The sequence below is a fragment of the Dendrobates tinctorius genome, unplaced genomic scaffold (genome assembly GCF_039654945.1).
Source record: "Dendrobates tinctorius isolate UK_male_01 unplaced genomic scaffold, ASM3965494v1 ptg000312l, whole genome shotgun sequence".
NCBI lineage: Eukaryota > Metazoa > Chordata > Amphibia > Anura > Dendrobatidae > Dendrobates > Dendrobates tinctorius.
The window spans coordinates 4,003,326-4,015,393 of NW_027361979.1; the positions used below are offsets into that span (position 1 = coordinate 4,003,326).

Genomic DNA, 12,068 nt, shown 5'->3' on the forward strand with positions numbered 1-12,068 from the left:
TGGTTGACTATGGAATGGAGGATGTGTGATGGGTATATGGGCACTGTGCTATGGGATAGAGGATATGTATGACGGGTATATGGGCACGGGACTATGGGATGGCGGATATGTATGATGGGTATATGGGCACTGGGCTATGGGATGGAGGATGTGTGATGGGTATATGGGCACGGGACTATGGGATGGCGGATATGTATGATGGGTATATGGGCATGGAACTATGGGATGGAGGATGTGTGATGGGTATATGGGCACTGGACTATGGGATGGAGGATATGTATGATGGGTATATGGGCACGGGACTATGGGATGGAGGATATGTATGATGGGTATATGGGCACGGGCCTATGGGATGTCGGATATGTATGATGGGTATATGGGCACGGGACTATGGGATGGAGGATATGTATGATGGGTATATGGGCACTGGGCTATGGGATGGAGGATGTGTGATGGGTATATGGGCACGGGACTATGGGATGGCGGATATGTATGATGGGTATATGGGCATGGAACTATGGGATGGAGGATGTGTGATGGGTATATGGGCACTGGACTATGGGATGGAGGATATGTATGATGGGTATATGGGCACGGGACTATGGGATGGAGGATATGTATGATGGGTATATGGGCACGGGCCTATGGGATGTCGGATATGTATGATGGGTATATGGGCACGGGACTATGGGATGGAGGATATGTATTATAGGTATATGGGCACGGGACTATAGAATGGAGGATAATTATAATTTGTTATAACTAACCAGTTAGTTACTATGCCCGGGCAACGCCGGGCTCTTCAGCTAGTATTATATATATTTAAAGTGAATCTGTCAGCAGTATTTTTCTACCTCATCTGAGAGCAGCCTCATGTAGACAAACAGAAGCTGAAGCCAGAGTTTTTAGATTTAGCAATGAAGCAGAGCTGAGGAAGCTAACCCCACCCACACCAGGCTCTGTAGGTATAATGTCCATAGACAGTGAGGTGCCTGTCACAGAAGGGTGTGTGTGTGGGGGTAGGTGAGACCAGGGCTCAAGTGACCAGCTAGCCACAGCAGTGATAAGCTACTGGTGCTAAAATAATCATTGTAAGCAAACAAAACTTGGGCATAGCTGAAATCTATGTTTTAAACCCTACAGCGTGCTGTCTTCAGATTACATAGCAAAAACCTGCTGACACATTCCCTTTAAGTTATGGCTCTTGGAAGAAGGATAGGGGGGATGGAGGCCAAAAACACAAAACCAAAAAAAAAAAAACAACAAAACTTTTGTACTGCTTTGGAGGACAATAAAACTTCAGGTGAGACAAATGTTCACTTTATTTCACTGTGGGTTAGGTGAAAACTTAATTATGTCAATTTTGAAATAAAAAAAGCAAATTCCTCCAATTCACACATATCAATCCATTTTAATAAAGCACGTTATATTTTTTCCAACTTTATTTTGGATGAACTATTCCATATTTATTGAAGTCAGCAGTTCATTTATAATATAGCTCTGAAAAATAAACAATTCCAACTCTAAAATCATACTTGTATTAAAATATGAAGTGGGTATTATATTATTTTACAAGCTTGTAAGCCATAGTATACTTTGGTAAAATTTTAACATTTGACAATACACCACACTAAAAACAAAATCTGACTGAAGCAGACCTGTACTACATTACTTTGTCTAGCGACATGGGAACAGCGTTTAATAGAACATGCTCTAGTTCAGTAATTTGGCACAAAGAACCCATAATGACCACTGGATGAAGGTTTTTTCAGTAAACAGCAAAATGGATGACATTCACATAGAAAGATTTTTTTTTTCCATATTCATCATAAAAGACTCTAGGACTTGCATATAAAAACTGGTGCAAATAAAAAGTGTAGCAGATGCCTAACACAACCAATCAGATCCATTCTTTCATTTATTTAACCAGAAATAAAAAAAAAAACAAAGAAAAAAAAAAAGGAAAGCTGAATTCTGACTGGTTACCATTAACATCACTTTCTATATACTGTTTTTTTTTTATATATGAACACTCCCATTTCTAGAAAGTATACAACACTTTCTTACAGAATCAGTAGGATTAGTATAGGTAGTTTGAGGCTATGAATGGGTGGTAGCCTCGGACACGGTTCAGGTGGGATATGGCACGATCATAAGCCACCTGCACAGATTTGCGGATGCTTGTTTTTCGGCCTTCCAACATTTTCAGTTTGTCTACTGTATCATCAGCTCCTAATGGTAGAACTTTATTACTTGGAAGCCATTGCCTACAAGAAAAGAAGATGTAGTTTATAATGCAACTTAATAGATCGCGATTAACCAAAAGAAAACAAACATGATTTTGCAAAAATATACAAAGTCTCAAGTATTATACATTCTATAAATAATCCAAGTCTGGGGAGAATATTAACTAAAAAAAAAAAACTCTATACCAAGCAACAAAAATCCTAAAATGCTTAACCCTTTAACCCCCTTTTTTTCGGTTTTGCGTTTTTCGCTCCCCTTCTTCCCAGAGCCATAACTTTTTTATTTTTCCATCAATACGGCCGTGTGGGGACTTATTTTTTGCGGGACGAGTAGTAGTTTTGAACAACATCATTGGTTTTAGCATGTCTTGTACTCGAAAACAGGAAAAAAAATTCCATGTGCGGTGAAATTGCAAAAAAAGTGCAATCCCACACTTGTTTTTTGTCTGGCTTTTTTGCTAGGTTCACTAAATGCTAAAACTGACCCGCCATTATGATTCTTCAGGTCATTATGAGTTCATAGACACCAAACATGTCTAGGTTCTTTTTTTTTATTTAAGTGGTGAAAACAAATTCCAAAGTTTGCTAAAAAAAAAAAAAAAAAATTGCGCCATTTTCCAATACCCATAGCGTCTCCATTTTTCGTGATCTCGGGTTGGGTGACTGCTTATTCTTTGCACGCTGATCGCCCGTTATTGCATTTTAATGCAATGTCGCGGCGACCAAAAAAGCGTACTTCTGGCAGTTTTAATTTTTTTCTCGCTACGCCGTTTAGCGATTAGGTTAACCCTTTTTTTATTGATAGATCTGACGATTCTGAATGCGGTGATACCTAATATGTGTATGTGTGATTTTTTTTTTTTAATTGTTTTATTTTGAATGGGGCGAAAGGAGGGTGATTTAAACTTTTATATTTTTTTATTTTTTTCATATTTTTTAAAATATATATATTTTTTAATTTTGGCGTGCTACGATAGCCTCGATGGGAGGCTAGAAGCTGCCATAGCATGATTGGCTCTGCTACATATAGGAGATGAGCAGATCACCTATATGTAGCAGAATTACAGCACTGCTATGAGCAACGACCACCGGGTGGCGCTTATAGCAATGCCTCTCATCAACAATCATAGAGGTCTCGAGGAAACCTCTGGTTGTGATGGCAACACATCGCTGACCCCTGATCACGTGACGGGGGTCGGCAATGCGCGTATTTCCGGCGGATTTGCTGGTTAAATGCTGCTGTCAGCGTTTGAAAACAGCTGACATGTCCTGGCTTTGATGCGAGGTCACCGCCGGAGACCTCATCAAAGCGGGTGCACTGCCATTGGACGTACTATTCCATCCAATGGCAGTAAGGGGTTAAGGACTTGCCTATTTTAGGCCTTCAGGACACAGCAATTTCTTCTTCGTTTTCTCATGGTCACATTCCAGAAGCCATAGTAATTTTATTTCATTGTCAATATATCAGTAGGTCCCTGACCTTAAAGGTGCGGTGCAGTGTCAGAATGTTAAAGAACCTCATGCCCAGATTTGTACATTTCTGCTTTTCCGCAGTACACTAATGAATGATTTTTGGATGTGCGGTCCATGTCTTTCTTCAGCTATGATAAAACAGACTCATCTTTTTTTTCCTCACAATAAAGAGTAAGTAATAGTAGGGTAATATATTATTTAGGAGTTTCTAAATTTTCTAAGAGCCTTACGGCTTACAATTTTCTGTCAATGAAGCTGTATGAGGACTAACCGTTTTCAGGGGTGCAGTTTTTTGATAAAATTATCAAAAAGGTGTATGTATTACAATGTTTGAGTTGGAATGTATAAAATAACTAATTATGGAATTTTTGTAGTTTTTCACTATCCAGTTTGACATACTGACTTTATTCTACAGTTCAATACAATAATGACAGTGCCCAATTTATATAGATTGTTTTATTGTTATTCCCAATTTATTTTTTCTTCTTAACCCTCATTCACACGTCCGTTTTGGATCCATTTTTTGCACAGATGCACCACGTACCCATTATAATCTATGGTGCTATTCACAGTCCATTATTTTCAGTCTCACGGATGAAAAGTGCCAATGTAAGTCTATGGGTCAGTGAAAAATACATACAGGCATGGCTGAAAGTGTTGGCACCATTGAAATTGTTCCAGAAAATGAAGTATTTCTCCAGAAAATAATTGCAATTAGACATGTTTTGTTATACACGTTTATTTCCTTTGTGTGTATTGGAACACAAAAAAAGACAATCTGGACATAATTTCACACAAAACACCCCAAAATAAACAGAACAAAATTGCTGGCACCATCAACTTAATGAGGCTGTCCACTACTTTTACACTGATGACCTCTCCTTGATAAAGACCTACGACAGGTCGAGACATTGTTATATGATGACAGAATAAACCAACTTTTGAAATGCTTCACCCTGAACTGGATGTAGTTTGCTTTCCTTTATGCTATCCTTAGGATAAGTCATCAAAGTCTGATCGGCCGGGGTCCAACACCCGACGAGCCATTATTAGTGTCAGGAGCCACCTGCAGAAAGTACTCACTTGCCAAGCTGCTCCGTCTACTTGTAGTGGCCGGGGCTTTGTACTGCACATGCGCCTCGTATTCAAATCAATAGGATGCGGATGTGTAGTACCCTGCGGCAGCCACTACAAGTAAACAGAGCAACTTGGCAAGAGAGTGCATCCTGCCAGTGGCCGCCGACACCAATGAGAGCTGATCAGCAAGGGTACTGGGTGTCAGACCCCGGTCATTGAGACATTGATGACCTATCCTAAGAATAGATCATCAATGTAAATGTAGTGAACAACCTCTTTATAATATTAGCTTGCACAACCTTTGTAATAACTGCGATGACTTGCTCCCTATAACGATTAACAAGCTTCTTACAACTCTCAATTAGAATTATGGACCACTTTTCTTCTGCTTTCTGACACTAAACCTCTATCTTGGTCTCATCTGTCTACAAGAAGGATTTTGACTTACATTTGGCAAACAGCAGTGTAGCTTTTTTAAGTCTCTATGTCAGAGTTGTTTACCCATAAGTTTGGAACGGTGCCAACAATTTGTAAGGCCATTTTTGGAGTTGTGTGTGAAATTATGTTCAATTTGCCTTTTTATGTTGTTCCAAAACACATAAAGGAAATAAACATGTGTATAACACAACATGTGTATTTGCAATCATTTTCTTGGAGAAATATTTCATTTAATTTCAAGGGTGCCAACACTTTCGACCATGTCTGTACATAGCACACGGATGGCATCAGTTTATCATTCATGAGTAGTCTGTATTTAACATTGCAAATGATATGAGAAGCTCTGTGGCCTCCCCTCTAACACCCTCACACCCCTCCAATCTATTCTAAACTCTGCTGCCCGACTAATCCACCTGTCCCTGGCCTCTCCTCTCTGTCAATCCCTGCACTGGCTCCCCATTACCCAAAGACTCCAGTTCAAAACCCTAACCATGTCATACAAAGCCATCCACAACCAGAGTCCTCCAGATATGAGTGACCTCGTCTCCCGGTACTTACCTGCCCGCAACCTCCGATCCTCACAAGATCTCCTTCTCTACTCCCCTTTTATCTCCTCTTCCCACAATTGCATACAAGATTTCTCCCGCACATCCCCCTACTCTGGAACTCTCTACCACAACATATCAGACTCTCGCCTTCCATGGAAACCTTCAAAAACAACCTGAAGACCTACCTCTTCCGACAAGCCTTGAACCTGCAGTAACCACCGATCCACCAAACCGCTGCACGACCAGCTCTACCCTCGTCTACTGTATACTCACACAGCCATTGTAGATTGTGAGCCCTCGCGGGAAGGGTACTCTCTCCTCCTGCACCAGTCGTGACTTGTATTGTTTAAGATTACTGTACTTGTATTCATTATGTATACCCCTCCTCACATGTAAAGCGCCATGGAATAAATGGCGCTATAAAAATAATTAATAATAATTTATCTATCTTGGACTCGAATCAAACACTGATGAGACGAGTACCATTTTTTTCACATACATGTTTAAACACCAAAGTGTGAATGAGGTCTTAAAAGTATTTTTTGTGTGGGAGTGGGAAGCAAGCAAGCAGCATTCTGGTGGAATGATGGACCCAGAGACAGAAGATCTGGATGGTGAGGAAGAGTCCAAGGTACATCTGCCAAAAGGTTCTTCATGTCCATGTACCAGGCTCTGCGAGGCCAATCTGGTCTAAATGGAATCCCCTCTGCCTTGACTTTAAGGAGTCTGGGCAGAAGAGGAAGAGGTGGGAATAGGTAGGACAGGAAGAACTGAGATCAAGGAATTGCCAATGTGTCGGTAGTGACTGCCTGAGGATCTAGAGATTTTGGCCCCTTCTGGTTTAGTCTGGATGCTAACATATCGACATCTGGTGTGCCCCACCAACAAATCTGCTCGAACACCTCTGGGTGGAAAGTCCATTCTCCTGTTGCTACCTACTTACAACTCAAGTCTGCCACTGACTTGTCCACTCCAGGCATATGAAACGCCAAGATCTGAGGAACTCCTTTGCCCATCTCAGTACCTCATCAACAACTTCCATGGCGGATAGAGTCCACGTCCCTCCTTGACTGTTGATATAGGCCACTGCCGTGGCATTGTCTGACTGGATCCTAATGGGCAATCCTAGAACTATGTGCTGCCAATGTAGAAGAGCCAACCGGACGGCACTGAGCTTCAACACATTGATCGGAAGGAGTCTCTCCTGACTGTTGCAGGATTCCTGAACCGACAAGTGGTGGAAGATGCCATCCCCCATCTGATAAGGCTTGCATCCGTTGTCAGAACCTGCCACTGAATGGGGCAGAAGGAGCTGCCCTGGATTAATAAGTACAATGTCATCCACCACCAGAGACAGCATGGAGACAGCAAAGTGCAAAGAGGACTGGACGAACTAAAGACTGTATTGACCTGTCCCAACAGGCTAAAAGTGTGTTTTGTAGAGGCTTTGAATTAAATTGGGCAAACACGACTGCCTCGAATGTTGCCTTCCTTAGGACTCATTCAAAACCAGAGAGAATGTCTCTCTGGCAGATTCTGAATTCAGACAAAGGATTGCATCACTAGCCTCTTCTCCTCTGGAAGGAAGAATGACGCTTGAATTGTATAGAGTATCATCCCTAGATACCGAAGCCACCGAGTTGGAACTAATGTAGACTTTGCCGTTGACAATCCATCCGAATTGCTCCAGAGAATCTAGAACAATTTGCACACTCTCCAAATTCTGAGAAAATGAATGCGCTTTGACCAAAATGTCATCCAGATAGGGAATTACAACCATCCCCCTGGTACGGAGGTAAGCCATAACTAGGGACAGAACCATGGGCACAGTTCCCAGCTCAAAGGGAAGGGCCCTGAAGTGAAAATGATCTTGCTTTGCAGACAACCAGGGAAACTGCTGATGAGCCGGAAAGATAGACATTCAGGACTCCTAATTGAGGACAGGTACTCCCTAGCCTCCATGGATGCTATGACCGATCAAAGCGACTCCTTCCTGAAGCGACACACCTGTACCCATTTGTTCAGCTGTCTTAGATCCAGAATGGGTCGTACCGAACCATCCTTTTTGGAAATGACAAATAAATTTGAGTAGAAACCTCTGAAGTGTTCTGAAGGAGGAACCCTCATGATTACTCTTGCTTGAAGCACGGAAGCTATTGCTTGATCGAAACTGGCTCTTTTACTGGGGGTGATGAGATCTGAAAAAACGATCTCGCGGAAGAGCAACAAACTATTCTGTTGCCATAAGAGACAACCTCTCTAACCCACAAATCACTGACAGGCAAACCTAAGACTTCTTCAAAGCCAAATTTGCTCTTCATACCTTGAGCCATAAAATACAACAAATGGCTGCTCAATAACTTGCCGAGTGGGCAGAGCACTCAGCCGCATCTACTAATGTCGAACAGAAGCATGTGCTGCCTGTGCGATCTGATCCACAACGTCAACCTCCTGGGTACCAGCCAGAATATTGCGTAGTAAATACTTTGCCCAAGCAGTAACTTCCTTATATACACAAGTAGCAGGGAAAGTAGGTCTTTAATCTGTCTGTGGGGTCACTAAATGTAAATGCTGCTACCGCAACAAAAGGTAAAGTAGATGTCCTAGATAGGTGAGATATGGGTTTATCAACCAGAGGCGGAGCAGACCCAGATTCTACCAACTACTTTGGTCTCATCTGACCACATGACCTTCTCCCTTGCTTCCTCTGGATCAACCAGATGGTCACTGGTGAACTTCAAATGGGGCTGGATATGTGCATGCGTGAGAAGGGGGACCTTGCGTGCCCTGCAGGATTTTAATACATGACAACGTGGTGTGTTACTAACGGTAATTTTGAGAATGTGCTCCCAGCTCTCTTCAGGCCACTGAGCAGATCCTATAGTGTAGTTCTGGGCTGATTCTTGACCTTTCTCAGAATCCTCCTCACCCCACAAGGTGAGAACTTGCATGGAGCCCCAGACCGAGGAAGATTGACAGTCATCTTGTGTTTCTTCTATTTTTTAATAATTGTAGAAACAGTTGTTGCCTTCTTACCAAGCTGCTTGCCTATTGTCCTGTAGCCCATCCCAGCCTTGTGCAGGTCTACAATTTTGCCCCTAGTGTCCTTAAACAACTCTTTGGTCTTGGCCATGGTGGAGAGATTGGAGTGTGACTGAATGTGTGGACTGGTGTCTTTTATAGAGGTAACGAGTTTAAACAGGTGTAACTAATACAGGTAATGAGTGTAGAGTAGGAGGGCTTCTCAAAGAAAAACGAACAGGTCTGTGAGAGCCACAATTCTTGCTGGTTGGTAGGTGATCAAATCCTTATTTCATGCAATAAAATGAAATGAATTATTTAAAAATCATACAATGATTTTCTGTTTTTTTATTTTTTTTTTTATTTTTAGAGTGTCTCTCACAGTTGAAGTCTACTACCTAAGATAAGAATTATAGACCTCTCCATTCTTTGTAGGTGGGAAAACTTGCAAAATCGGAAGTAGGAAATACCTATTTTCCCCACTGTACATTTGGGAGTCGTTATATGTTGTTATCCAGAATTCTGACATGGGCAACAGATGAGACCATAAATTAATAATGCAAATATCTAGGCAATTCCAAAGAGTTCACATACTTTTTTCCTGCAAATATATTCTTATACATAATATTATTGAGTGTATTAGTAGAGCAAATTGCCATTATCAGAACAAAGTAGATTTCTCACCAGGTTCGTTTATTGTCAAAAAATAAAACCAAGAAGAGTTTCTGTCCAGCATTTTCCAGCTGGCGCTGCTCCCCCAGCTTAAGAACATCTAATGGTGGCACAGGAATGGGAATTCCGTTGTGAAGTAAGCCCTCTCTTGGCATGTTCGGATCAATAATCTGAAGTAAATAAAACAATAGTTAACAGCATGCTTAGCAACTCAGGACGGACATTTATCACTAGATGTGTTTCTTACCAAGGCTGGATAAGAGGGATATCCACGGCATTTAGCCCAAACTAACTGAAGAGGCTTAAGCTCTGCACAGCTATCCAATGTCATTCGACGACTTTCTGTTAAGAAAGGTGTACAGATTCAGAAAAGTTTAAAAACATTTTGAAAGTAATACAGATATATAACTTTAAGTTCAAACTGGTTGTCCACTACTTGGCAACCATTCCCCAATTGCTAAATTCCACTGTGTAACATAACAAAAGTATACGTATACGCACCTCAGGTGCCGTTCCATCAATGCCAGTGTCTGCTCTCCTAGAGCTTGCATGACTTTTTATGCTATGAGAGCCCTGCATCCAATCAGTGGCCACTTCACTTTTTTAGACGAAACTTTAATTTGGAAGAAATGAGAGCTGCTGTCTGACTGCCTCAGCATGTCAGTTTGGTTTGATGGAAGTGAGTGAAGCAGCCGCTGATTGCCTATATCACGTGGGGCCTGTAGCCAATAACACACGAGCCACGGGAGACCAGGTACAGATATTGCTGGAACGACGTCGGTAGGAGTTTAGGCCGTTATTTCTTTTAATGGGGGGAATATAGCGAGTAGTGGACAATCCCTTTAAGGGTTTGTTCTCCACATGATAAATGGTTATAATTGCAAAGCGAAATTCAAAACAAGCAACATTGGAATATATTAACCACTTCCTGCCACAGCAAACTTTTGCATTTATGTTTTTCCTTCCCTTTTGTCCAACACCCATAACTTTTATATTTTTCCATCTGAAGTCGTAGTTCTGTTTGACACCATTCATTGCATAATATAATGTACTAGAAAACGAAAAAAATAAAAAAAAAGGACATTGTAACTAAAAAAATAAAACTTTAATTTCTCCATTTTTGGGAGTTTTGTTTATTGTGTGATAAAAATGAAATGGCATCAGGATTATTCAGGCAAGTATTATGATTACGGTTAAATAAAATTTGTACGATTTTCTACTTTAGTGGTGAAAAAATTTGAAAAAAAATACTGTTTTAGGCTTCCATTTTTTGAGTCAAATAAATGTTATTTTAATTTTATTTTGGGGTATGCACAATGTGTTGATCACATTTTAATGTTTTTTTTTCCAGAGGTACACTGACCCAAAAGAATGACAATTTTAGAGTATCAATTTTTTTTCTCTCTATGATGTTGGGCTATTAAATTTTAGATTTTTGTAGATCTGACTTTCACAGATCTGATTGCTTGTCCTACAGTACTGTGTAAAAGTTTTAGGGAGTTGTGGAAAAACTGCTGCATAGAAAGAATGCTTTCAATGCTGGACATCTTGCAATTTTAAAGGGAAATGGTTCTCAATGTTTCCCAAATCTTGGTGTCCTAATTGCGGAGAAATACATGCCTATACTTATCTATCAGCAATACCATTTATTCTGCAGCACGACAACGAACACGAATATACAACCAATGTCATTAAGAACCATCTTCATTGTGAAGAAGAACAAGGAGCCCTGGAAGTGATGATATGGCTCCCACAGAGCCCGGATATCAACATTATCATCTAGTCTCTCTGGGATTCCGTGAAAACAAAGAAGAATTTTTGCAAGTCTACTTCCACAGATCTGTGTTAGTTCTCATAGATGTTAGTAAAAAGCTCCCTATCGAGTTCTTTCGAAAACTGTGTACAAGTATACGTAGAAGAATTAATGTTGGTTTGAAGGCAATGGGTGCAAAGAGTGGCCACACCAAACAGTGATTTGATTTAGAAAAATACAACATTATAACTTCTATTTCTGAAAACATTCTTACTTTACAGCTTTTTTCCCCCCATACCTGCCCAACACTTTTGCACTTAATATAGTGCAATACTGTGTGTTAGCCAAACTCTGCTTTACATATCGACCTTTGGATCTGCTTCACAGGAAAGCCAACATGGCAGCAAAGGGGTCAATCAGCAGCTCCCAGACTGCCATGGTAACCCATCAGCACCCCAAGATTACATTGTAGGTGGGGTTTGGGAAAGGGCAGATAGACACCCAGCACCAAACGCAGATTGACGGAGAAATTTAAAAGGTTAGATGCAATGATTAGAACTTAGCAGCTTGGCTACAGACAGATGATAGCCGTGTAAGACAGCCAGCGTCTGTCGTGTATAAGGAGGGGCTAATCTCCGGAGTCCGCTCTAAAAATGTGCAGTGAACATGCACTCTACATGTAAAGGAGATGTCAGGAAGGGGTTAATTAAAATCTGTTCTTGCAAGTAAGCACTGACATGAAGATGGCTGGATTTGGATCCTGCGCTCCTCTAATGTTGCAGAGTTTGGGCCAGTGGAGCACAGATGTGACTGGTCTGAGCTGTTGGTCAGGAGCACATT

The 12,068-nt window shown here is 41.1% G+C and overlaps 1 protein-coding gene across 3 annotated transcripts in view; it reads right to left on the reverse strand.

The window, feature by feature from the left end:
- Window positions 1–1,391: 1,391 nt before the first annotated feature.
- BRPF3 (bromodomain and PHD finger containing 3) overlaps window positions 1,392–12,068 on the reverse strand; it is a 139,453-nt gene continuing 128,776 nt past the window's right edge. For all 3 annotated transcript variants that reach the window (XM_073561053.1, XM_073561051.1, XM_073561052.1), the window contains 3 exons: window positions 9,723–9,817; window positions 9,488–9,645; window positions 1,392–2,267 (listed from right to left, as the gene is read on the reverse strand). In XM_073561053.1, coding sequence (XP_073417154.1) covers window positions 2,081–2,267; window positions 9,488–9,645; window positions 9,723–9,817 — 440 coding nt within the window. In that variant the 3' untranslated portion in view covers window positions 1,392–2,080. The remainder of the gene's footprint in view (window positions 2,268–9,487; window positions 9,646–9,722; window positions 9,818–12,068) is intronic.